A 27,356-nucleotide genomic window follows, 5' to 3' on the forward strand; every position below is an offset into this window, starting at 1 on the left:
GAATATGTTATGAGCCAAATGACTCACATTCAATGCGGTATAGTGATGCAAAAATCTCATGTGCAGCAGAGCTGGTAACCTGCAAAGTGGACAGGCAGCTCCAGTCAGTTGTATGATGCCTTGAAGACTGACACTTATCACAGTAGAACATTTCACAAGCCAGAGCCTAGTTTGTCTGATGTATGCTGTGTTCATTTAGTTAACAGATTTATAGCCAGGTTTTACATAGCAGGGAGTAAGCTTTAAACAAAACTATTATTGAGAGCCAGCTTAGTGTAGTGGTTAGGAGTGCAGACCTAATCTGGCGAGCTGTGTTTGATTCCGCACTCCCCCACATGCAACCGGCTGGCTGTTCCGACTGAGCAGTAATATCAGGGCTCTCTCAGCCTCACCCACCTCACAGGGCGTCTGTTGTGGGGAAGGGAAATGGAAGGCGAATATAAGTTGCTTTGAGACTCCTTCAGGTAGAGGAAAGCGGCATATAAGAACCAACTCTTCTTTTTGTGCTGGTATTTTTGCAAAAATCACCTCATTTTTAATTTAGGGAAAATTCTGAAGAAAACTCTCCTTGGGGACTGCTGGAACAGATTTTATAATCTCCTTTTGCATGTTAAATAGAGCGATCCATTTGCTATTCTGTTCAGAGTTTTTGGCAGCCCCTGTCAGAATTGTGGAGTTACCAGCCATCAAGATACATGTTTTTATCCACTGAAGCTCACCCGTCTTTTTCGCAATCTGGGTCTCCTGCATGCAGCCTTATTTTGATTACACCTGCTGTACAGACAAGGTATGGGCCCTAGTATAAATGGCTATCTGTGAAAGGTACCTGAATGAATACTCCTGTGAAAAAGTCCTATATGCAATTGCCCTAAAACATCTTCAGCATGCGTATTAGAAATATATGCAACATTTTAACCAATGCAAATTACTGCTGAATGAAATGGATAATAAAACAGAACTGTAATCATGCTCTGACTCTACAAAGGGCAAGAAAGAGACCTACGATTCCCGTTCTCAACAATCCTACAACAGTACAACCCCACTTTTTAAATCCACACCCATGCATTCATCATTGTGAGTTTACATTCTTCACAAGCTCATAATCAGCAAAAGTGTGCGGGTGCCTAAGGGAGGAAGTACCACAAGGTAGCTATGCTGCCTTAGGCAACCCTTCATTGTGTCTGCAGTATAGAACCTACTCTATAAAGTGGTTGTAAGGCTTACAGTAAGAAAAATCTACAGTGCTCTGAAAGATAAGAGTTTTTATAAATATTAGGAATTTTTAACATTATTATTAGGGAGCAGTAGGTACCAGAGAGCCAGCCAACTTCTCAGGTCGCCTTCACCGATTACTCAGTACCCCATCTAATAACATTCTGACTGCGTTTCTTTGATTATTCTGCTAGAGAAAAGCAAGTTCAGCCGCCCCCTTGAAGAGAAAGGTTTTTGTTACAGGCCGAGCCAGTGGCCATGACCGGCGGGCTGCCCCCCACCACGTTCATTGTGACGCCACGGCCTGCCTGCCTGCCTCCCTCCGGGGCTTGAACCCGCAGCTTCGCCGCTTCCCTCCCTTACGTATGCCGAGCAAGGCTGTTGCCAACTTTCAAACAATGCGTGCGCGGCGGACTCCGCCCCGGGTGGGCGGGGAGGAGGGTTGGACGCCGAGCCCTCGGCCAACCCCCCGAAGGCGGCTCCGGCCGCGGGGACCTCGGGACGCCGCTGCCTGCTTCAGTGCAGGGGAACTCCGAGCGAGGGCAAGAGCGGCCGCCCCCCTCCCCTCCCCTCCTGTCAATGGCCCTTCAGAGCGCCGGGCGGCGGCGGGCTCCGGGAGCGGCGGGCACGCAAACCTTTTGCGCGGCGTGAACAACGGCAAGAGGGATGGGCAACACGGTGCACAAGACCCTGCCAGGTAAGCGGGAGGCGAGGAGAGGCAGCGGCCAGTCCGCGTGCAAGGCTGGCTCCGCAACCAGGCGAAGAGACCCCGGCGCCTCAGGAGCGGGGAGGAGGGGTCGGAAGGATGCCTCGCGGCTTTGCTCGTCTCCTCCGCCTGAGCTCTCTGCTGCTCCCCGTGCGAGGGCTGGAGGGGGCGCTCGTCCCTCCTCCCCGCGCCTTCTCTGTGCAGGGGAGGCGCCCCACCTCGTCGTTGTCCCAGCGCGAGGAGGCTCTCTTGCCTTCATTTAAAATGGCAGGTTTCTAACCCAGCTCGCCCCCTTCTTCGTAGTCGCACGTGCCGTTAGCTGCCCCTCGCTGCTTGGGCTGTCGACTGCCATGGAGGGCGGGATGCCTCTGGCCGCCGTCTCTCGTCCTTGCGCCTGTGCTCGTGGGCAAGCTGTCAAATCCAAATAGCATGGCGAGGTTACTTGAGGGAGGAGAATTTAAATCCGTGCATGTATCTGTTCTATACACACACACACACCTCGTTTTGTGACTTGTTGAAAGGAGGAAGGCTCACTTTCCATTGAAAACGTGTTTCAAATCGCTACAGAATGGACAATTCTGACTGGAAACAGAATGATTTGTGTTAGCGGTATCCTAGTCCTTTCTGACTCACAAATGGACCCCACATTCTCCCCGGGTTTGCTTTACAGTTGTGTATAGAGGTAGTGACTATATGGATGTTGAGCGCTGGTCTGGTTGTGTCTTGGAATCAGGGCAAAGCCCTGTGCCGCCCAACCCGCATGATGCTTATTCAAAAGTAAACCCCATTAGGAGGAGGAGTGGCTATAGTTCAGCGGTGGATCACCTGCTTTTGCATTCATAAGGTCCCAGGTTCAGTCCCCAGGATCTCCAGTTGAAAAGGTTCTGAGACACCGAGCCTTTTCTTGCAACCACAAAGAGTTTTAAGAAATGCTGGAATTAAATGGACTGGGTAGCCTGATCCACTATGAAGCAATTTCCTGTGTTTGTAGAGAAGAATGATTTTTACAACGGTATTCTATGAATATATCCTACGTGAGACAGACTACTGCCTGAGAGATTGCTAATCGTGGCGTGTATTTGAAAGACTCTGATCTTAAGCATGCACACTTGGAAGACATCCATAGGATTTCCTTCCAAATCGATCAGCTTAGAATTTGGTTGTGCAGAGGATGAGGTCACAGGAACAGGGAGGTTGGGGCAGATTCAGGGAGAGAAAGCTTTTGCTTTGTGATGGGCATGCTTGGAGTATTAGGCATGTGTTGAGGAGGACAGATGCTGAAGTGGGTGGCCATTGTTTCATGCCAAGCTGAAGGCAGAGGCAGACAATGTAGAAGCAGGCGGGTTTTCTTGGGAAGAATTGTTTTGTTCATCTTGTTGAGCTGTTTCTGCATAGGAAGAAGAAGAGTTTTATGCCGCTTTTCTCTACCCGAAGGAGTCTCAAAGCGACTTACAGTCGCCTTCCCTTTCCTCTCCCCACAACAGATACCCTATGAGGGAGGTGAGGCTGAGAAAGCCCTGCTTGGTCAGAACAGCTTTATCAGTGCTATGGCGAGCCCAAGGTCACCCAGCTGGGAAAAATATGCTTTTAAAACTTTATGCCCTTTTATGGTACAATCCTTTCTCCCACCCCAGAATTTAAATAAAGACCTTTAGCAGCAGCTGGGGTATATCTTGTTCCCCCTGCTAACACAACAAAAGAATTTGAAATCGAGTTTCCAGATGAAGAGACACTTATGCAATTGAATAGAGAGAACTGTTGGCCTTCCTTGCGAAATGTGTGTGTGTGTGAGAGAAAGAAGCTTTATTTTTCATTTCAGCAACAAACAAAAAATATTCATTAGAAAGCACATCTGAAATTTGTTTGTACAGTCAATGGTTTTGTTTAAAATAAAAGCTGTATTGCCCTAATATAATTGAAAACAAATATTCCCTTCCAGTTTTCTAATTGACTCCCCTTCACCCTCTGCCAGTGTTCAGCAAGAGCAGTTGGCTGATGAAGAATTAACAGTAGTATTGAATTACTGCTTTGAGTCCTTGTGAGAATCTGTTTTCAGCTGTCTTCTTTGTTTTTCCTTTGGAACACTCTTGTGTGTTGTTTGTGGGAGACTGGATAACTTAATGAAGTCGCATGTATGCTTCCAAATTGTGGCTGTCTCATCTGTAATAAGTTTTCATTCTGCACAGAGACAAAACCCAAGCCCTGAACATTTTCTATAACACTACAAAATGTGCCACATTTTGATAGCTGCATCTTAGGAACAAGAGTTTTCAAGCCTTATGTGTTTAATTTGTTTTTTTTAACTGATTGATAAACATACTTTTCTCTTACATAATCTCCAAAATGCATAGAGATGTAGTCTGATTAAAAGTATGAATAAATTATCTATTTCATTGCATTTTGATTAGCAGAAAAGTTCTTACAATGGGTTGAAATTAATTCAAAAGAATTTTCAGCTAACATCCAGAAGAAGTTCCTGACAGAGCGATTCCTCAGAGAAACAGGCTTCCTCCAGAGGTGGTGGGGTCTCCTTCTTTGGAAGTTTTTTCAGGAGAGGCTAGATAGTCATCTGACAAATGCTGATTCTGTGAACATAGGCAGATTATGAGTGGGTGGTCAGGAAGGGATGTTCCAGTTTTTGTCTGTTGTGGCCCTTCCTTTTATATCCAGGGAATTGCTGATTGCCACTGTGGGATGGCTGGTGAATTTCCTCTAGGCCAGGCTGGATTCTGGAGATTTTTGGTGAGGGGAATTATTTGGGCATGAAATTGGGGTCAGTTTTGGTGGACAGGTAATTGTGAGTTCCTGCATAGGGCAGGGGCTTGGACTAGATGACCCTTTAGATTCCTTCCAACTTTATGATTCTATACTGTATTTCATCCATACAATAGCTATGCAGCGAGATTATGTTGTAGACTTGTAAATTGTGTAAAATCTGGGTCAAAGTCTAAAAACTTTCAGTTTGACAACTTTAGCCACAGCCACTCCGCCATCTTGTTTGCAATTTATGTATTAAATTATCTATTCCTGCAATTTAAGGGATTAGAATTGATTAGTTTTCACAGTCCTGTACAAATGGAGATTAATCAAAAGCCCATTCTAGAAATGAACGTGACAGTATTTTCAAATCCACCATCTGGAATCCAGTCCAGTGCAGACTGGGTTAGGCATGTATAAGCCTATTGAAGCTGTAGGAGCTAGAGACTAGATGAGATCAGGCTGAAAATTGTCCTGTTGTATAGTGGAATGATCACTAAATCACAGAGATGTGGGGGACAGGGAAAGTGGATGTGGAGGAGAAACGTTACATCATCTGACATAGAAGGAATTGGAAGGATTTTTAAAATATATACATACATGCACACAAGGCACAAGGATAAACAGGCTATAAAGGCTTTTCCTGTAATTTTGTTAGACTTTAACAAGTTATCTTTAAGGAGTTTAACATCCTTGACTAATTAAGGTCCTGTGTTGTTATCTCACGGTTTCACGCTTTATCTTAAACTTGCATGAAGCTACTTTTTCACTGATTAAAAAACATTGCTTATGCACGTGGGCATTGTTCGGATTCCATTCTGAACTTGACTGCCCAACTGCAACATTCATTCTAAAGAACAGATGATTGTCTTCCTTGCAAATATTGCCCTCTGCTTATTTGGTTCACACTTTTGTTATACAGTCTGTTAACAGGGAACAGGAAATAAGATCAGAACTGTTCTTATTTTGGTGTGAGCAGTACCATATGGTGAACATCCATTTTCCCATTTTGTTATGGGGGATTAGTCATATATATTTTATGAAATACATAATTTTGACCTGTTTGTCTTAAACCGTTTCATACCATTAAATTCTTATTCTGTTCCAAACTGCTGTGTACTGGGTTCATTGTTTACAAATGTAATAATTTCTAGATTAAATGCTGTTATTTTACCATAACTAAGTTAAAGTAAATTTTAATGCAATAATAAGATAGATTTGCATTCAGATGGCACATTCTTTAAAAGAGAGGATTTATCTTGTAATACATGCATATGAAATCTACAAATACATGAAATGTAATAGCAGTACTTATGTCTCACATTCTGTAGATATGCCAGATTGTGTACATATTTTAACACGTCATCCTTCTGATGAAATGGCCATTCCAGTTCATGGCATGTCTTGACATTTGTCCATTACTGTTGCTGGAGAAGTGGAGACTGCACATATTTTGATTCCTGGGTGAATTCCCATCTGAAAATAAAAAGAGTGCTTCGAATGATTTTGTGACTGATACTTTGGGGTTCTTTCTGTCCCTTTCTGTAGAAACCAGAGGAACTCCTTCTCTACATTACAACAGAATGTGCTCTTTCTTGTTTAAACAAAATAGTTTCTCTTTACGTAACGTAGAAACAACAATAATTTTTAGATATAGGACAACCCAAACTAATGTTATCCAAACATTTAAAACAAAATTTTATTATTTTATTAAAGATTACCAGGGATTCATTTTTGTTCATTTTCTTGCCTTTTGGCATTAGAGGTTTGAAGCTGGACAATTCTATGCAAGAAAATCCAGACAGGCTATTCTCATTTACAGCATGGGAGGAAGAAACCCAAATCGTAAATATTTCTGATATATTGTCACTTTTAGTGCGCAATATTGAGAAAAAAAACTCAAAATAGGTAATCCTTTCCCTTTCATATATTCTATATTTATTAAACTTTAGATATTTGGGCACTTACTTGAGCTTACTACTAACTGTTCTGCTCCTAGAAATTTGGAGAATGTTTTAAGGGAGAACCTTGTTTTCAACTTCTGCTTGTCCTGTATGTTGACAGAGGATAAAGGCAGTTGTCATACTAACAGCAGTGGCACAGTACTGTGCAGCAGGGCTAATAAAATGCTATTTCTATATTGGAGGTAGCGAAGAGATGTTTCAATGGAAAGCTCCCTTAAAACACTGGAGTGGTAAAAATGACTCTAATTTAGATGACAATTAGCAAATTCATGAAGCTCTCATCTTTTAGTATTGTTGTGGACACGCTTGTTAAATTGTGTACTAGGGAAGTGCAACACTGAGACTACACTGAGATGAATTACTCAAGGACCGTTGCTCAGCTTTGTCTCCTCCTTTGACCCGGAGGGACCGCCAACGTTCCTGAGCAAGCTGTGTGTGTTGATTTAGTTTTATACAAGATGGTATGCCAGTTTTGCAAAATGTAGTACATATCTAAGAGATTAAAACCCTTCTCCCTGGGGTCCCATTCCATTCCAATGGAAAACACGTGGGGCTATGGTGTTTGTTCTTATTTTAGAGAGCTGGGGAAAACAGAGTGGGAACACCCTATCTATACCCAGACTTAAAGTAGTTTATGATTGGTTTGTTGGGGGAGGGAGTGTCTAAAATAAAATTCTACAGTACTCAAGATTCTTTGGAGGCAGGGTTGTCAACAGTCTTGGAAATAAGTGCCCTTGTCAGTGAATAGAGGCTAAATGTTTGGAAACAGGCACCTGAAATTTTTCTTGGCTTGGAGGTAATTAACATCACTTGATAGTGTCCCATTAATCTTCTATAAAAGAGACTGGACATTTTCTCTCTCTCCAAGCCATTGGGAACCCTGTTTGGAGTTGGAAATACCGTTTGCCATCAAAGTAGAATCAGGCTGATGTATGGCATAGATATGTCATGTGTTCAGGCCCAGCTGTGCCACTGTGCACTGACTTCCAACGCCATTTCGGGAAGACAGGCTGCCAATTTCCTACCTCCTGCAGCTGATGAACTAGGTTTTCAACATTGCAGGGAAGGAGTAAGACTTGTTTAGACACGAAAAGCTGGCTGAGAGGCAAAGTTTATGTTCTTGGGCTGTGTGCATAAAGCCAGTCCATAATTTTGTGACACTTCAGTGGCTTTGGAGGCAATAATACTCATTTAATTCTTGAAGCTAATTTCCCCATATCTAGTTTAGCTGATTGCTTACTTTTAATTCACAGGCTTACTTAGTCTTCATACACAGGTGGAGCTTGTCTGGTTATATGCTCTGTGGCTCCCTTCTAACATTTCTTTCACTTGTCTTCCTTTTTAGATTCACTCTGTATATGTATAATTATTATCTTTTTCATTTACCCCTTTTATACATGCTACTTGAGAGCAAGCACGGTGCAGTAACTAAGAGTAGTGGCCTCCAATTTGGAGAGTCAGGTTTGATTCCCTGGTCCTCCACATGCAGCCAGTTGAGTGACCTTGGCCTGGTTACAGTTCTCTTAGAGCTGTTCTCACAGAGTTCCCATGGTCCCACCTACCTCATAGGGTGTCTGTTATGGGGAGGGGAAGGGTTGGCGAATGTAAGCTGCCAGTTTGCCCCCACTGTCTCTCTTCTCTCCTTTTTAGGAAGTCTTAAAGTTTGCTCTGTATTTCCACATGTGTTTGAAAGGTTTGCGAATTTGTCAGAGACAAGTTGTGAGAGACTTTTTTGAAATAATCCTAAACCAGACTATCTTGAACTGGGGAGCCTTTAATGTACAAACAAAGTACACACTTTTGAGATGAGGCTGGGGAAGAAGAGGTGGCAGTAAAAAATTCTGGACAATGAAAGGCAGGCAGGCAGGCAGCAGCATCTGAGCAGCTGGTCCAAGCACAAATTGAGAAACATACCAGTTGGCTGTCAATGGAGGCTTGGACTTAGTGCTTTGCTCTCTATTGACATGTTCCATGGCATGAATTCCAGCAATGAATATGGCAAGCTAGTGGATGAAAGTACATATTTGCTTTTCTTTGTTTGAAATGAAATATCATAATCTCTTCGAGGAAGGGAGGGGGAGAGACTTAAGTTCAGTTCACTTGTGGTCTTAATGATCAGTGGTTTGGGACTCAGGCATTCTCTTTAAAGTGAAAAGAAGCTATTTACAAATGCATGAAATGTAGCACGTATTTTGTCATATGGAAACCGGACTGTGGTCAACTGCAATGGCTTGACTGTAACTAGGAATAAATCATTTTGTTTATAGTACAGACTGTAGTTTCTAATCTCATGTTTTTAACAGATTAGTATCCAAAGCATATGCTCTGTTATATGTTTGATCTGCAAGAAACTGCAGTCATACTGTATGGATCCTTTCTTTTCCTCTAACTGGCATGGCAGATGTGATTCTGAATAACTTTTTATTAGGTTTTTTCACATACCGGTTGAGAAATATATGTAAATAGAATAGCAAGAACATTTAATCGTATCTGTGACCCTAAGGAATCCAGCTGTTACTATTATTTTGGAGTATTGAGGCTGCATTTATATCTGCATGGCTTGAGTCATGGAGCTGAAGTTCTAGTTCGTCGTAGTTGCCCAGTGCAGTCCCACATGGGAACTGTGCAGGTCAGCCACTGGAAGATTTTTTACTAGCTTAGAGACAGGCTGGGGCGTCTCCTCCAATCAGCATTGAGTATCTGTTCCCTCCTAACGGTCTCTAGCTGGGAGGAGTCAGCCCTCTTGTTCCCTCAGTTCTCTCTTTGCTGCCGCTTGAGAAGACGTCTTTAGACTAGCTTTTCCTAGAGTTTTGCTTTAAGGTTTTGACTTGAACTTAATGTGAAAGAGATGATGATAGTAATGATTCATCAGGAGGTTACATAACACCCCTGTTCATATGGTGAAAATCTTTCTGCAAATCAGTTCTACTCTTTTTCTATTCAAAGTTGGAAATAGGTATTTCTGCCACTTGATAGATTTCATGGATGAAATTAGTTTTGTTTTCACCTTGGTGTTTTGAGTAAGCGAGGCCAGTTGTTCTGTTGCGGAATTTCAAAGAGGAACCTCCATTGTCCAAAGGTCTCCTGTATTTGATTGAGAAATGAAGCTCAGTAACAATCATACGTGGGTGTGATAAGATGTAGAATCAGCATACAACATGTGAACAGACAGGAGTGTGTCCCAGGAAGAAAGAAATATTGAGACATACTAGACTGTGCTACCAGGTCCTTTGTGTCATTATGACCAATTATGCATGATGGCAGCCACATTGGGCTGCTGCCATTCTGATGCGGCATGGTGGGATGCCCCACTGTTCTCCGCATACACACAGGGGAGAGGGTCCCCCAGCGTATACTGTCTGCCCTGCTGTAATGGCTACACGCACACAACGCAGGGCTGAAAGCGCTGGGTGTGCTCCACTGCAGTGGGGGGGCGGGGGCACAGGGCCCCCCCAGCATGTCACTCTCCTACCACAGTGGAGGGGATGCTTCCTTCAGCTCTGCGACTCTGTGGAGCTGACAAGGACGAGAGGCGTCCCTGCAGGGACACCATAGGTTGGGGCCAAAGGCCTGGGTCCTCCGATTATGCATGAGGCCAACCTAACCTAGCCTTTGCTGACACCTGCAGCAGCTCCGGGAACGCGGAAGAATCTGCATTCCCTTACCACGGGCCTTTTGAGGGCCTGGGTCATGCCAGGGCTCGGCGGCGTCCGGGATGGCAATGACATTGGGCATAATCGGGGATTTGCCCCGAAGCTCTGTCGCCACCAGCTCGGGCAGTCCGCCCTGTGCATAATCAGTCTATGAGTATATTCCCCACTTTCCTTTATTTATCCTGAGAATCAGATTCACAGTGGGAGCAGAGCATTCTTGTGCTTTGATAGGAGAGGGAATTGCATCAGGTGCAATTTTTAGAAAAAACTTCTAATAGCACCTGCTGAACTTCATTATTTCACATAAACTTATAAAGGTCCATGAGGCCTATCTCCCATAGTGACTGGCTACCCAGTTATCTTTGTTTCTGTGAAATGAGGTAGAGAGAATTCTGCTTCATACAAGCATGCATATGAAATGACACTTGAAAATAAATTCATTCTTTTCTTGTGGCTTCTCTGAGAACCCTTTGTCATGCTTTGGGGCAAAATCCACCCCATTTGTGATATGTAACAGCAGAGCTTCTTGTCTTTGCCATGATTATGTCAAATTCTTTGAATTCAGGTTTCTGCCACCATAGGGAACTCCTACTCCTCTCCATGTTCTATAATGTAAGATAGCTGTTGTAGGAACAAGTAATGATTAGGTTCAGAAATCAGGTAAAATGTACTCTCTACCTCTCTCCATTCCTCCATTCCTTAGCATTGGTCAATCTCAATCTTTGCACTTTATTTGGATTTTACAAAGAAGGTTATACCTTGTTGACAAGACAAATAACAGCAGACATACATAGATGAATTTGCAATTAATACCATAAGTGCTCTGACAAATAAACTAAACACTCTGTAGCAATTCTCAATTCTCTCAGGCATTGTGTCAACAAAGACTATAAGTGTCTTATAATTAGCGTTGGTTTTGTCATTAGTTTTATTTAATTCATTTGTTCTTTCCTTCTGTTTATTACACTGCTGTGATCTTTATTTTATTTCTGCAAACGCCAACACCTTCTCAATTATCCTTAGCTTCGAGTGTCACAAACTGTGCCTGTTGGCCCTTTACTCAGCAGTTCAATTCCAGTTGCCCACAATGCTTCTGATGAAGGAATCACTTTACCAAAGCCCAAGTCACATTATAGTTATTAATGGGCACTCTTGATTTGCTACGAAAGAATATAGTCATCTTTTTGAAGGTTGTATATGGTAATTTTTGGATATTGTCCATTTTATTAACACTACCTCCCCCAGTCTTTGGGCTGTAGGAATTTGTCTGCGTATTACTTATGAGATCATACATTGTTTTGTTAGACTTTCAGATGATGTCATAGAGTAAAATAAGTGAAATTCTCACAAGGAACGCAAAGGCAGGGCTAGTGGAAATAATGCCACTACAATCTCCAGACAGCAAATTTTCCATTGCCTCTTTTCTTTTTTTCAAAGCAAAGTTGTTTTAATTCTTCTGTCTCTGAGTACCTGTTAAATGTTACAGCTGCTTACCATGCCTGACCAACTCAAGATTAATGAAAAGCTACCCAAGGTTTTAAAAGGTGGGAAGAAGGACACAATGAAGTAATTCTACCCATGTTTATCTCTTTTTTTCTTACATACACATTTAAACATTGTGGCTATGAGGCTGTTTTTTCAAGTGTATGTGATTTATATCTGCTTTGTAAGGGAGGCCCTTAATCATGATTCAACCTACAGGGAACAAATAGAAAGTTCTCCTTGACCTTCTATGATAACTTTAAAGGGCACTTTCACATGTTACAAAATTGGCTCCATAGTAGCACAAAGCGTGGGAGTCTTCGGGCTTGGTGATTTTGTGAGCACAATATTTGACATGAATGAAACCCATTTAAATATTCACCTTTGTTGGCATATGGGACCAAATAAATAGCAAAGGACATAGAATGTGCATCTCATATTGTGTCATGCTACTCTGTCAGACCAGTACACTACAGTTGAGGCCCATGGAACAGTTTTTCATGATACTAAGGGGTATTCTGATCGATTTGTTTGTTCATTTTACCCCTCACAACTCATCAGGCCCTTTCCTTCCTTGCCACAGGAGTCCCAATAAAACGGTTGTCTCAGAGGCCAAGTAAAAGAAGGCAGTCTGAGAGACAGACATTTTATGTGGTTTAAACATATCCGTATTAGTTTTCATAAACTTCTGTGAAGAGATCTGGCCATGTATAAATATCACAGCTGACAAAAATTAACTTTGTACTGAGTGAACATCCTGGTATTTTATGACAGTTAATGCATTATCACAAAACTTCTTGTGGTAATGATAGTCAGGACTGTAATCTATGTCCTTAGAAGAACTTATTTCCCTAGCCATTTGTGCTCAGACATAGATCTTAGGTATTTGTATTCTGACTTCATATGACATAGCCTCAGCAGTGATGGGTGGGAAAAAATTTCCTATGGATTATTTTTAGCAGAAATATTTACATTTCTAAAGATACATTGTTTCATAAAATTAATAAAAATGAATGGATGCCATTGTCAATACAGTATTAGGCAAGACTGGCAGTTTGAGAGTTGTAATTCATGTTTTTCAGGTGACCATCCCTAGGAATTGTGTGAGAGAGTATGTTTGACTGATTTGTAAACCAGGGATGGGTGTGGAAAGCCACAAATTAACAGCCAAATTAGAAACAAGTTATGAATGCACCTATTGACTTGTTAAGTCAAAACACACAAATGTCTCTTTTTATAGTGTGGGGGAAATTATGGTCACCTATCGGAATCTGTTACAGAACTAACAAATTATGAGGTGCTCCATGGGTGAGAATTAAATTCTGTTGAAACAGAGGAGTAAACAACCATGTCCATAGCATATCATGTACAGTTCTTTGTATTTCCCAAAATTACAGTGCAAACAAACTGGCAGTCTTCAAGCAAAGGTTGGATACACACTTTTCTTGGATGCTTTAAGATAGTGGTCCCCAACCTTTTTATCACCGGGGACCACTCAATGCCGGGGACCACTCAACGCCTTTTACTGAGGCCCTGTGGGGGGGGTAGTTTACTCCTCTACTCTCAACCACTGCCCTAGCGCTCTTTGATCGCTATGGTAATGTTTAAACATCCCTTCAAAATAAGATACAGACATGCCACAACAATGAAGTGTGTTGTAAAGGGCTGGGGGGGGGATGAAGTAAAGGGCCGGGGGGGGGAGAAGGCGTCCTTCGGGGCCCACCTCCAATTAGTCGAAGGACCACATGTGGTCCACGGCCCACAGGTTGGGGATCGCTACTTTAGGATGTTTTGGCCTGATCCTGCGTTGACCAGGGGGTTGCACTAGATGGCCTGTATGGCCCCTTCCAACTCTATGATTCTAAGTAAATCCTATTTGAATTCAGTGGAATTTGCTTCCTAGTATGTGTTCAGGGCTTTTGTATATCAACATCTTTTTATGTCTTTGGATTTTCCCACTGAAATTTAATACTGTCTAGATCAGTCTTAGAGCCTCTTGTGGCGCAGGTTGGTAAGGCAGCTGTCTGAAAGCTTTGCCCATGAGGCTGGGAGTTCAATCCCAGCAGCCGGCTCAAGGTTGACTCAGCCTTCCATCCTTCCGAGGTTGGTAAAATGAGTACCCAGCTTGCTGCTGGGGGGTAAACGGTAATGACTGGGGAAGGCACTAGTAAACCACCCCGTATTGAGTCTGCCATGAAAACACTAGAGGGCGTCACCCCAAGGGTCAGACATGACTCGGTGCTTGCACAGGGGATACCTTTACCTTTACCTTAGATCAGTCTTACTCAACTTATTTATACTTGAGAGACCCCTGAAATATTCTTCAGGCTTTGAGAAACCCCAGAAGTGGTGTAATCATGTAGAATATGGTTGGGGAAGCATAGCTGTGTCAATGCCAACCCAGTGTAGGCCCATTGTTGGCTATTTTAGGCGGGAGGGTGGGTCAACATTACCACTTGTTTATATCGCCTGGTAATGTTTTAACAAATTTAAAAAAATATGTTAAATATTAGCTCCCACTCATTTGGGAAACTTTTCCAGGAACATAAAGAAACCCCAGGGTTTAATGTAACCCTGGTTGATAAAGCCTGCTCTGAATGACATACTTACTATACTGTTAGAATTTTTTAAAATTCAAATAAATATAATTTCTACATAAACCATTATATATTTTAATGTAATATTCATACTACAGTATTTGCATGTGTGTTTTACCTAATCCTATCTTCAATTGATTTTGCATTTGTTTTTGTGTCGCTTACCGGGACATAAAATTACTTTAAAAATTTGTTTACCAAAGGATAGCAAAAATAAGCATTCTGAATTGGTTAATTTTCTATTTAGAGCATTATACAATTTTGGGGGGAAATTCCAAATACAATTTTTCTGGAAAAAACTAATCACCAGGGCCCCTCTTTGGGCTTCATGAGATAATTTTACACTAGATGTGCTGTGAGGCACGGGGGAATGATCTGGTTGAAAAGGCTGTGCAGGAATGAGTTATTGCCCCTCAACCAACGTAGCAAAGAAGGTAAATGAGAAAGAACCTCTTTTTTAAGGAAGGATGGGTCTCTCAATATTCAAACACAGAAATGTTTCTTCCCTTATATTATATGTACTAGTTGTCAGTGATCCAGACTGTGTTCAGAAGTCACAACAAACTCCCATTAAACAAAGGTTTATTGCTGCCATGCTCAAGCACAGCTTGTTCACGGTCCTTACACTCCTCCCTCACATGCATAGAGTAATCAAACTGTTTGACCAAGTTTCATAGCAGTCTGGCTTCTGCCTTGGCCATGGGGTGGAGATGGTGCAGGCCCATGAAGAGTGAGTAACAGAAATCTAATCTGGAGGTGACCGTTGCATGGTCACCTCCAGATTATTATAGCTGGGCAGTCTGAGGGCAGGTAGGGTGCTAGTAGCTTCAACTGGCTAAGATGGAAAAATGCTATGCTTGCTACATCTCCAACCTGGACCTCCATTGAAAGGAAGGCATCCAGGATCACCCCCAGGTTTCTGGCCAAGAGAGAAATGCACACCAACCAGAGTGCGTTGTTGAGCTTCCTGTCCAGCTGCCTTTCTACCCAGCCACTGGACCTTTGTCTTGGAGGGCTTGAGTTTCAGACGACTCTGCTCCAACTATCAAGCAACCTCTTCCAAACATCTGGCAAATGTATCCGGGGGGAGTCAGGGTGGCACCCATGAGGAGATAGAGCTGGGTGTCAGCCACATATTGGCAACAACCCAGCCCATAACATCAAACCAGTTGGGCTAGATGGTGCATAAAGATGTTGAATAATGTGGGATCTTATGGATCCGACTTCCAGATTAGATTTCTGTCCAAGTTCCTCAGGGCCTGCAAAACAGAGCTCTTCTGCAGGTCTTTGGTTGAGGCTGGGACTAGGAACAACTGGGGCCCCTCCTCCAACCAACATGATAGCACTCTATGAATCTCCATCCTGGGGCCTCGGGGGAGGAGGTAGTCTTTTGCCGGGGGACATCGTCGCTGCCTGAGCCCCGGCTCCACTTGCTTTCCCACTGGCACCACTGACTTCCCGCCGCCTGCTGGGCGGTGCTGCCAGCAGCAGCTGCACATTGCCACATCGAGGGGGAGCCCCAGCCATGGCAGCCGCTGGAGAGCACCAAAGTTGACCTGGCAGCAGAGTGACAGGGCAGCAGCCGGGGAGGAAGACGAGGAGGAGCCGTGGCCCGGTAATGACTGATCTACGGACCGGTACCGGTCTCTGGACCGGTACAGGTCTCTGGACCGGTGGTAGGAGACCACTGTTTTAGGATATTGGGAGTTGCGACAGTTTTATTGGGGGGGGGTTGGGGGGGCAAGGGTTTTATGTAACCTGCCATGAGTCCATGGAGAGTGGCAGGATATAAATTGAAATAAACAAACAAATAAATAAATAAATAATACTGTGTTGTCTGCACACTGCCACCCGAGCATATTGCCATTTGTTCCCTCGCTCCAAACTTGGATTCCAAACCTCAGATTAGAAGCCCTGCGTCCACAACCCCCAAATGTGGGCACAGAACGCAGCTGGCTTCTACTTACAGCCAGGGGGACCAGTTATTCCTTAGCGCGAGTATTTTAAGCCTTCCATACACTGACTATAAGCTGTACATTTTCTTCTTCAGAGTTTGCTGTTGAAGATACTTTCAGCATTTGGGGGACTGACGTAAGTGAAGTATGTTACTAGAACATTTCTTAGCCTCAGAAGTATATGCTGTTCCTCATTTCTTCCTGCGACTCTTTTGGAGCCTGCCAGGTTCTCCCACATACCATCTGTTCCTTGTATCATCTGTCCCCGTAAATGCTTATCAAAGCTGTTGATCTTTCAGGACACTTGGATTAGATTCTTGTGCAATAAAGATGACTCTGACCCTAACTTTCAGAATGCAGCATCTGAACTTCAGTCCTCACATTATATTTGAAGTGATTAGTCTACAGCAAGGGGTTGGAGGATTTCAGGACATCAAGACATTGTGTTCAAACTCACATAGTCTGCTGTTGATATTCATGCAAGGAGAGGGTATAATTTACATCATACTGTAATATATGCCTGCTTGTACTTAAATTCCTCCCCCACTTTCAAAAAAACTACATATTAATAAAAGGGGGAAACATTTTTTTCCTTTTCCTGCTTGTGTTAATCTAGTATCACAAAGGCTAGAGGCCCCTTTTGTGCTTGACTGACATGGGATCTACTTTTGCATGGCTCCTTCCCATACCACTAAAGTTATATTTGGAAGCCAGCACTATGTGGGCAGGGCTAGTTGCATAGATTTATGTCTATAAATAGTTCTCCTTCCTGTTCAGGCAAGTCTCAGATGGGGGAAATCTGCATAATTGGCCCTACCTATATGTTTCCATCTTCTAAGAGTCACCACAGTATTGTGGTAAGCAGCTACTGTCTCTGCAGCAACACACAGAGGAGCCCAGAGTCCAGCTATCTGGTAGCTTCTTTTCTCACTGGATTTTTTGTTTGTTTTTTAGCAATTTGATCAAATATACAGTTTGCAGAAATGCAGTTGTATAAAAACACTATTTTTAAAGGCAAATTGAACACAAAAAAGTACACGGTAGAAACATTTATGTGCAGGATTCATCTTGAGTCAATGCATTGAAACTCAAAGAGAGGTTGGTTTGGATGTCCCTAACAGCCCACACACTCTTTGGTTCTTTTCACCATTGTTAGTTACACGTTATGATATATTCCTACCTTTCTTTGTAATTAAAACTTACTGTTGGATTCATGACCTTCCTTTTTAACTGAACAGTCAGATATTCTATGTCATTATATAGGCAGCAGAACAAAAGGGAACAAATACTCAAATGATAGGGAACTGGTTTATTATCTTACAAAGCCCCTATGTGCAGGGGAGATTTATAAAAACATAATTTTGAATAAATACACGTAGTAGTGGGACCTCATGATAAAATTATAGTAACTATTTTTTAAAACCCATTTTGTATTTTGACAAGTATGCATCTATTTATGAAATTAATTCTAATATTGTATTTTTAATTTATATTATTTTATCATGGGGTCATTCTGTTATTTGTATTTAATGCAAAATTATGATTTTATAGATAGATTCCCTTGATGAAGCTTGCATGGTGAAGCATGTAGGGGTTATCATGTTAATAGAAACCAGTCATGTATCACCTGACTCCTCCCCCCCCCCACCTCTTCTGCTGGCGCAGTGCTGGGTATTACCCAGATTTTTGGTTTTTTTCATCAATTATACAGGTGTCTGTCTTGTGATTCTGAAAATCCTCTTCCTGTTTCAAATGGCAATTTGGATAAGCAGGTAATAAAGATAGGTATTATATCCGTAGCTGGCTGGATGAACTTCTTCCATTCAAATGAAGAATAGGCAAGATTTATAAAACTGAAGCCGTTGCTCCTGTTAATATGGCTTGGCTTAGACAAGGCTGTCTCCTGAAGACAGTCTGAATTTGTATTTCAGAGTCCCTCTGTAGGAAAGGCTATTGGGAGCTTTAGTGGCATTACCACCTTATCACTTTGTTGGCTCAAATTGTTCTGCTATTAAGCAAAAGAGAATAATTTTTACCACACAACCCTGTGAGCTCAGAGGCTATTCACATATGTATTTTAAATGTTCCATCTTATATTTGTATATGGGAAGCCATTTCTGGGACTTTATCTCTCTTTCACCCCAGTATTGATGTGCTGTACATAAATGGCTTACCGTATGAAAATGAGGTGGCAAGATCTTTGGCTCAGTTTGCCAAGCCATTGGAAGCATGATCAAAATGTCGTTTCCAGCTCTTTTTTCAGACAGCTGTGGTCTGTGGCATTGTAGTTTGTCCAGTTCAGATATAACAGCAAACTATAGTTTTCTGCAAAACAGGGAAAGAGGAAACTAAAGTACCCAAGGGCAGAAGGGAGTGCCCGTGATACTAAACTGTGCGTTTGGTGTGACATCTGAACCAAAGTACTGCATAGTTTTCATCTCAAAAATCTAAATTTGAATTGCTTTTCATTACATTTATATTAGAAGTAACAGGATCATAAGTCTGTCCAGATTTGTGAATTCATCTAAATCTTTAGAAAGCAACCTGCTTAATCCTGGCAGCTCTAATTTTTCATATTCATATATATGATGATGAGTTAGAGAATGCTTTTTCAATTTCTCACTGTTATTTCAGAAGCTGAGTATCTATAGTTTTTTGCTACGATGTTGTGCTTTCCTTGGAGGCCTGTACTCTGCAAATCGTTTTTCGTCAGTGGAAGTTTGCAACTAGAGTAAACTTCAAAACCCTAAACAGAAACCAAAGCTAAGTACAGTATATTATATACTAAAGAAGAGTCCAACATGGAAAAATGATAGCATCTTCTGATCTGTACCAATAGTGGTTTCCTCCCCTCCCCCCATTGATAATATAGAATGATTTTATGAGTCTGTATATTATCAGTGAAAGCTTTTTAAAAAATGGGGTCTGGAAACCACTGTTACAGGTTAGAAGATGCTATCTTTTCCCCAGCAGGACAGTTCCCTAAGCGTGGTAAACATTTGGACAGATGTACTCAGCTATATGTACATCCTTTGCATTCAGATATTTAGAATGCCTTCCTTTTAGTCCTTGATCACTAACCCGAGTTTTCCCCAAATCTCTATGTGATTCAAAATGGTCCATTGCCACTGACCAATGACCTGCAAATGCTTCAATTCTGTTGAGCTTCGTTTGATTTCTGCAGGTGAGTATGGAGAAGATGCTTGTTTACAAAAACAAAAAAACAAACCCTTCACTTTTTTAAGTGAAGAAATTTGTTACTTGCTACACATCTGTTGTGACTCAGGGTCTTTCTGCACACCATAAATTTAGCGTGATACTTACCCTCTGCAGACGCTATATTCTGTGCACTCCACATGACATCACCAACCTCCCATGTCCAGCTAGCAAACTTCATGCTAAATCCTCCATTTTAAAATGCAAGTTGGTGAATCCCAAAAAGTGGAGTCACAAACTTAAAAAGCACTTTCCCCCAGCGGACACCAGCACACTACACGCCAAATAAATGTATGGAGGCAAAGAAGTGCTATTTCTGCCTTCAATGATCCGTCCTCATACCCCTCTCTCTCCCATCTCCCAGGGATGGGATTTTTTTTAATGAACTGCCTGGAGCAATGAATAGGCGTACAAGCATGCAGGAAAAGCCAGAAATATTTTTTTCCAAAGTTGTCACACAAAGCATGCCTCTCTAAAGTCCCCCCCCCAAAAAAAAATCAGTAACGAGATTAATTTTTTAATGATTCAAAACTTGTGATTCCATAAGGGTTGGCATTATTAAAAGCACTGTGCATCTATGATTAGATGGATAGGCGTTTAAACAGAGAGCTATTAATTTTTTAAAAATTTGCGGGCATCGCAAGGAGAAAGGAGATTGGCTGCCTGTCTTGACTGACAGGAGGAAGAGAGTCGTGTATGAATCGCATTGCTCTCTTCCGCCATTTCCAGCAGCACTTATGGAGGGTAAGAAGCATCAAAAGGCGGCAGACTACAGTGAGACAGGAAGAAGGTGAGGAATGGCCAGAGGGGCAATATTTAGTGCTATGCCATTCAGCTGGTGTAATGCTATTTTTTGCGATGTTTGGAAATGCCCTTGTTATTCTTTGCTCATCTGTCTAACGGGCTTCTAAGAAGCATCTTTGCAGATGCGTAGAATAAGGAATGAAATTCTCTGTGGCTTTCATCTTAATTTGAAGAATGTTCAAATTAATTTGAATAATTCTCTGTTCATAATTGGTTTACAGTAATTTAAACATTAACTGTTTAGAGTGGCAATCTCAGTTTCCTTTGTAAAGCTTCTCACATAACAAACTTTTTAATTTATAAAAATAGCAAATCACTTTGCTTATAATTTAATAGCTTGATGTGGAGTTTGAACTGTGAGATGAATAGATGATTAAAAGGAACTAAAATCAGGCAAACGTGTGCAGTTTGCAAGTTGACTGTGTCAATTTTGATTACAAAACATATTTATAAAACATTTTATTGTCTTTGGTTCAGCCAGAAGAGCAAGAAGTCTGCTTACAGTAGAAAAACACTGTATGAAAAGGTATGGGATAAATGCCCTAATCAGGAAGAAAATCTTTGTACAAAGGCAGTGTGTCCTTTCTGTGTCTGAAGTTTAATTTAAACATCTGAAGGAGGCAAACATCACTCACTGTTCATGGGAATTGGAAAGCTATTTAGCCATCATGGGTCTTGTGGCCAATGAAGCTTCTCTCTCTCTTTCTTCATCCACTGCAGTTACTCTCTCTCATACCTTTTCCATATGGGGAATTTGGCCTGGGCAAGCAGTCGTCCAGTTGCAGTGCTAATGACTGCTTCCAGATGACACTGGCCCAGGGCTGGCCCCATTTAGGCCGCCCATTGCCCCGTGTCAAGGGAACGCAGATTCTTTTGCATTCCTTTCCTTGCCATGGGCGCCATTGGGGCCTATATCTGGCCAGGGTCGTTTGGCAGGGAAGATATCAGGCCCAACTCCTACCCACCGTCACCCAACCTAAGGTGTCCCAGAAGAAATAATAAATGCCCCAGGCAGCTCTGTGGTGCTGTGCGGCACTGCGGAGCTGTCTGGGGCATTTTTTTGTTATTTTTAAGAAGGTGGGATTGCATTGTAGCACAATCCTACCTTCTTAAAAATAAAAAGGAATGCCCCCATAGCAAAGCCATGTGGCAGAACCTCACCACTACGGCTGCCTCATCTGGAGGCACAAATCCAGGGCGGAACAGATCCAACAAGGAAAATGCTTTCCCATATGGACTCAGGAAGTGGCAGGGCAACCCGCCCTGGCCGAAACACCCAGTGGGGCGCCACCAGTGTAGAAAAGGACACAGTACTGCCAGCACTACATAAATGCTTGTATTAGGGCATGCTCTTTCTGAGGACTAGTATTAAGGAACCCTCTGTCACTAAATGCTAAAAGAGCAGCTCAGCTTTTTTGTCTCCTTTTGTCTCTGTTGCACTCACTATTGCGGACTAGCACTTTTACTCACTCTAAGGGAGCAGGGATCAACCATTGCCTCTCCTCTGCGCTTTCTGGATATACATTAAGAGAAGAAGTAGTGCTGGGGTTTTGTACTCTAATTTTTACTACTTGAAGGAGTATCAGAGTGGCCTAGATTTGTCTTCCTTTCCTCTCCCCACAACCGACACCCTGTGAGGTAGAGTGAGGCTGAGAGAGCTCTGAGAGGATTGTAACAGACCCAAGGTCAACCAAGTGGCTACATGGAGACGAGGAGTGGGGATTCACACCCTTTTATCCAGATTAGAAACCACTGCTCCTAACCAATGCACCACACTGGCTCTTGAAAGGACTTAGCATAAATTGCAAGGATCAGACAAACCACTTTCAAAATGTAAAGAATTTAATAGAAAGCATATGCATCATAAGTAAATGTGATAAAAGAAAAAGGTGATAAAACCAAAGTCCTCCAATCCTAATGGAAGACTAGGATAGGCTTCTTCAGGTTGCAAGCATATTTAGAAAACATCCACTACCTTGTTCCATTGCTTGGGACTTACCCCCTTGGTAATCTCAAAAATGTATTAAAGGCCAGTGTAACATAAGACTTGCTTAAAGGCACTTACAGTGAAATGGAGACTTGAGTTTAAGAGAGCCTCATGGTTAATGCCTGCTCAAGAAAATAAAATAAAAGGGGCAGTTTTCCATGAAAAGAGGAATGTTGTCTGTGTTTGCATAGGCCATGCTCCTGAGCTAACCTGGTGACATCTAACCTTACTGATGGGGGGACTTCAGAAGAGGGAGTTGTAGCCTGAGCCAGATAGGGCAGGAGTCATTGCCACTCTCCTCCTGTACTCCCCACACAGTGGGACACATTGGGAGGAATGCTGAGCAGCCAAGCAGAATGAAGAGAGGTGAGTGATCAGGATTCTCCCTCTCTGTGACTTTGTGAGCAGACAGGGAGGCAGTGAGAAAGTGAGTGAACAGTGTGGCTCCCACCTCACTCATGATCTCATGGGTGCCAATTTGTATTTTCTAAATTGAACAGTCCTGGACTTTCCAGACTACTCAGGATCTAAGCCCTTGGTCATTTTAATTGTCCCTTTCCTGCTCCACAATCCACCCTGAGTCTGCTGAGAAAGGGCGGAATAAAAACTTAAAATCATAAATATAAATAATAATAAATACAAGATCATATTTGAGGTGGCGCTACTGGACCCGTAATCAGCATTTTATGGCATGGCCACATTGGATCTGTCCAAGGGCATAACAGTACTAGCCATATTGTTCAGTCTTAATTCTAATCCCTGCTATAGAATTTGCCCTTTTCACAGCTGTCACCTGTTGAGTTGACATTTTCAGATATCTGCCATTTTGAGGCATGTTAAAAAAAAAGTATATATTTGTGAGAGATTATACAGACTTTCATTTAAGGAAGGAGTGACTTCATCTGCTGATCTTCACACTAGCACAGCAATCATAGGCTGTTGGTTGATTACCTACCAAGCATTCTGTGTAGCCCCACTTTAATGAATGGAGGTGGAATGTATGCATCCAAACTTTGGAAGCATCATTAAGGATTACCTTCTGCTCATGAGCTTGCATCCGTTTGTATCTTGTATAGTGATCCATCTTCTGGCCATTGGTTGAGTTCTGCCAACATACAGCAAGTGTCTAGGAGGCACAGTATAGGTTGTTGTGCTGTATATTCAGTATTTCTGAACAGGGGGAAACATGCAAAGTGTCTGGTAATATAGGTGCAAAAGTAGCATTCTCTGAGTTGGGAAAATTTCTTTTCCTAGTAAAATAATAAGATTTTTATGTATCATTTTAAATCCTGTTCCCCTTATACTTTCTCCTGTGCTTCTAAACAAGGCAGATGCTTGGCTTCAAATTCCTACCCTGGAGCAATGGTTGGTGGAAGATTTGTTTTTGTGAATGGCTGAAAAGAACTTTTGGTTTGAATACTTTGGTCTATGCCGTTATGACATATTCAACACAAATGCAGAGTATGGGGAAAATCTAGGTTTGTCAATTTCAAGAACTGGCTGCGATTCCCCCCCCCCTCTGAAGACACATTTAAATGTTAAATGTATTTGAGACCTTTTAGGTTCTCTGTGTGCAGGATATTGAGCCTGAAGGGAAAATGTAATAGATGTAAATACATGGAATGCAGTAATTGATGATATTACTCTGTGTTACCTTTTAAAGTCATGTCTGCGGAATTTCTTCTTGCTGTTCATTCTCCTCCCCATCACCAGTGAAACATTTTATTGGACTTGATGCTTTAAAATGATGCAACATGTTCTGTGTTTTGAGGAAATTCAAAATGTACTCTGGGTATTGTACACATACGAGTGTTAGCAGCAGAACCAAGTCAAAGAAAACTTTTTTTTTTACGGTGGAATGCTTGAGGGCAGATATTTGGGTGAAAGAAAGATTTCTTGATACAAGAAAAAGAAGTAATGCAGTATCTTAAATTAACTTCATCCTATGTTTTCATAGTAACTGAGGGGAATTTGAAATGTCTCATGAAGAAACCCTATTCCATGCAGTTCATATAGCATAGTCATAAGTATCCTGTACTGGCAGTTAAGTTTAAGTTCTGTTAATGGGACTTTGATGTATGCTATGATAGAATAGAAGGAAGGACCATGGCTTAATGGTGGAACTCCCTGGTCAATCCTTGACATCTCCTGGCAAATATTCTTGAGTGGCAGATGTCACATCTGAGGCTCTGAAGACCCACCTCTCTTCATAATAGATAGCACTGACCTGTGGCCAGTATGAAACACTTCCATATGCATATGTTGAGTTAGATCATATCAGGAACAAGAAGTTGGAATACAAGTACTGTCAATATTTGAATCATTGATATTGATTTTAAGCCAAACATTTTAGATCAACTTGATTGAGACATGCGTGTTGCTGCTTACTTAAGAATATGGTGTCAATTCTGCAGCCAGCCTACACAATTACAGAATTTGGTACTGGCTGCAAAATCTTGAGATTTTGGCTTTTAAACATAGATGTTTAGACTTATGATTGCAGTGATAGGCTTCAAAACACAAAGGCAATGTAAATCCAACCCCCAGGGAAGGACTATGCAGTTAGTGAAAGTCTTGTGTTTATTCTCCCCCTACCTCGCCCAATGGTATGCAGAATATGATTTGCCTCAAAAAGGATTCAGTGGTGTATGCTAATGCCTTTCATTTATACAGGTTGTACAATTTAGCAGGATTTCAACTATCTTGCTTCAGAATGCTTTGTTGTTGTGGTTAAATATCCTTTATATGCAGACTTAAGCCACCCCTAAATATGGTTTTGCAACCAGAAGCTTATTCCAGAGATCAACAGAAGTTCCTTGCTCATTTTGCTTAGTAGACTCTAAAGGCCTTGTCACATTTTTCTGAACAGCATAAATGCTTGTTAGGAAATTCATGGCTTGTTTTATTAATTCTGTGAGAAGGAACAGCTGAAATCTCATGTCCCAGAGGTAAAACAGCTGTGCACTATTGCCTAACAATCTTCATTTAGAAATTGGCAGTTTCCTCAAGAAACACCTTTCCTTTGGGCACTTATCTTTAGACTCTTGAGTGCACAGATCTATTTCAGAAGCAACCATTTTGATTGATTGAATGATTCTGGCTAAAACAACCAGCTACTATATCTGACAGTCAACCTGGCAAGAAAATCACATTCATTAACTGGAAAGTACCAGTATGTGAAACACAGCCATGCACACCTGAGCATGCCAGTCCCAAGCCAGGTAAATGGGGAAGGTTAATGAAAGACCTAGCAACCTACCTTGTAAAAAGAAATTGCCAAGAAAATCCTGTCGTACAGCTCACAAATGATTTTGATATAGTGCCCAATGATGAGCCCCTCAGGCCTGAAGGTACCCAATAAGTGACTGGGGAAGAGCAAGGACCTGCAGTAAGTAGCCCTGGATTCTCCCTCTGAGGCCAGGAGGACATCCTAGTGGGTGTTTCCCACCTCTCTTTGAGGGAGGCAGGACAATTTCAAACTTCCGTTCTCCTGGTGGGTATGCCCTCCTCTTTCAGTCTACTTCCTGCCTTCAGAGGGAGAGCAGTGATCAGCTTTTTCTCCTGGCCCTAGACATTTCCGCCCTATGATTGACTACCTTTGCTATGCCTTGAATTTTTCTACTTAGCTAATTATTCAAACTCTGTTCCCGGATTGGCTCTTCCTGGAGTGAGGGCAGCTACGGAGTGCATAGGTGTTCCTGCACTTTTCCAGGTGACCATTTTTTTCATCCTCAGGCTAGACACAGCCATCAGAGGCTTCACTGAGGAACTGGCCTAGCCAATCAAATCTATATTGGAGACCTTTTTGTTTTTTGTTCTTTTTTGCCAGTGGCATTGGCCATACAAAATCCTTCCGTCTAGCTGCTGTCGCAACCATGAGACTTGGGTTAATTGGAAGCGGCAGCAGCCGCATGATTCCTCCAGACACAGTGATAGTCGCAGGGACCATTTTTACTTAATTTCTCGCCTTTGTTGATTTGATTGAGTTGGATAGAAGCAGCCGCTGCAGAACTCGTATTACTTGGGCATGGCAGTAGCTGTGAAGCTCCCCTTTTCTAAATATAGCAGCAGCAGTGGCAGGAACTACGTCTCTGCCAGGGACTGAAAGTGGAAGTAGCTGCACCCCCCACTCTTTCCATGGAGGAGGAGCAATGAGGGGAGTGCTTTTCCTCAGATAAGAAGCAGCCGATGGTCCTGAGGGGCCAATAGAGCCCAGGGACATGCCCCTAACAGCAGCAGCTGGTGAAGGAGTGAATGGGGAGCGGCCAAGAAAATGGCAGCAGTCGCAGTCTGTGTCTGCTCCCCCTTCTAAAAAAGAAAAAGAAGCAGCAGCAGCAGGCACAATTCCCTTCCATGCTGGCTGGCTCAGCGGCAACCCGCAAGAAGGGAAGCTCCAGCACAGGTCATTCCAGCTCTGCAAGTGCTGGGAGCATGGAGAGGCTGCAGACATCAGGCAGCCAACCTTCAACTGCGTCCCCAGAGGGTGGCAACGTAGCAGCCGCCCTGGACCATTTTAATTTGTCTCTCAAGTTTCTTCTCTTTATGCAGAATTCAGTGAGGGCTGAGATAGCCAGGTTTTGTTCCCAATCCCCCCCCCCCCCAAACAGGTCTTGATTTCTTGATGTTTTCTTGCTGACTTGTGTTGCTGACAACTTCATTTCCCAGAAAGTGGAAAGGGAAACCAGGGGGTCTACTATTTTAGACTTGATTCTAGCCAACCAACTGGTTGATGAGGTAGAAGTTGTGGGTACACTTTGAACTAGTGACCATGTGATTTTGGACTTCATAATCTTAGCGAAGAGAAAAGCTGTACATAGTCACACATAGAGGCAGGACTTCAGGAAAGCAAATTTTAACAAATTTAAAGTTACGTTGGGTAGAATCCTGTGGTCTGAAAAAGTTAAGGAGATGGAAGTCCAAGAAGGTTTCTCAAAAGTGAAATACTGAAGGCACAATTACAGACAATTCCTTGGAGAAGGAAAACTAGAGAGGAACCTAAAGAAACCAGCTTGGTTCCACAAAC

General features: G+C 42.4%; 1 protein-coding gene across 3 annotated transcripts in view; it reads left to right on the plus strand.

The window, feature by feature from the left end:
• Positions 1-27,356, plus strand: part of NEURL1B (neuralized E3 ubiquitin protein ligase 1B) — a 258,905-nt gene that overhangs the window by 185,958 nt on the left and 45,591 nt on the right. The window contains exon 1 of one of the 3 annotated variants that reach the window (XM_077327049.1): positions 1,591-1,909. The exons of the other annotated variants lie outside the window; for them this stretch is intronic. Coding sequence (XP_077183164.1) covers positions 1,879-1,909 — 31 coding nt within the window. The 5' untranslated portion in view covers positions 1,591-1,878. Of the gene's footprint in view, positions 1-1,590; positions 1,910-27,356 lie in introns of those variants that run through there. 3 annotated transcript variants of the gene reach the window in all.

The sequence above is a fragment of the Paroedura picta genome, chromosome 3 (genome assembly GCF_049243985.1).
Source record: "Paroedura picta isolate Pp20150507F chromosome 3, Ppicta_v3.0, whole genome shotgun sequence".
Taxonomy (NCBI): domain Eukaryota; kingdom Metazoa; phylum Chordata; class Lepidosauria; order Squamata; family Gekkonidae; genus Paroedura; species Paroedura picta.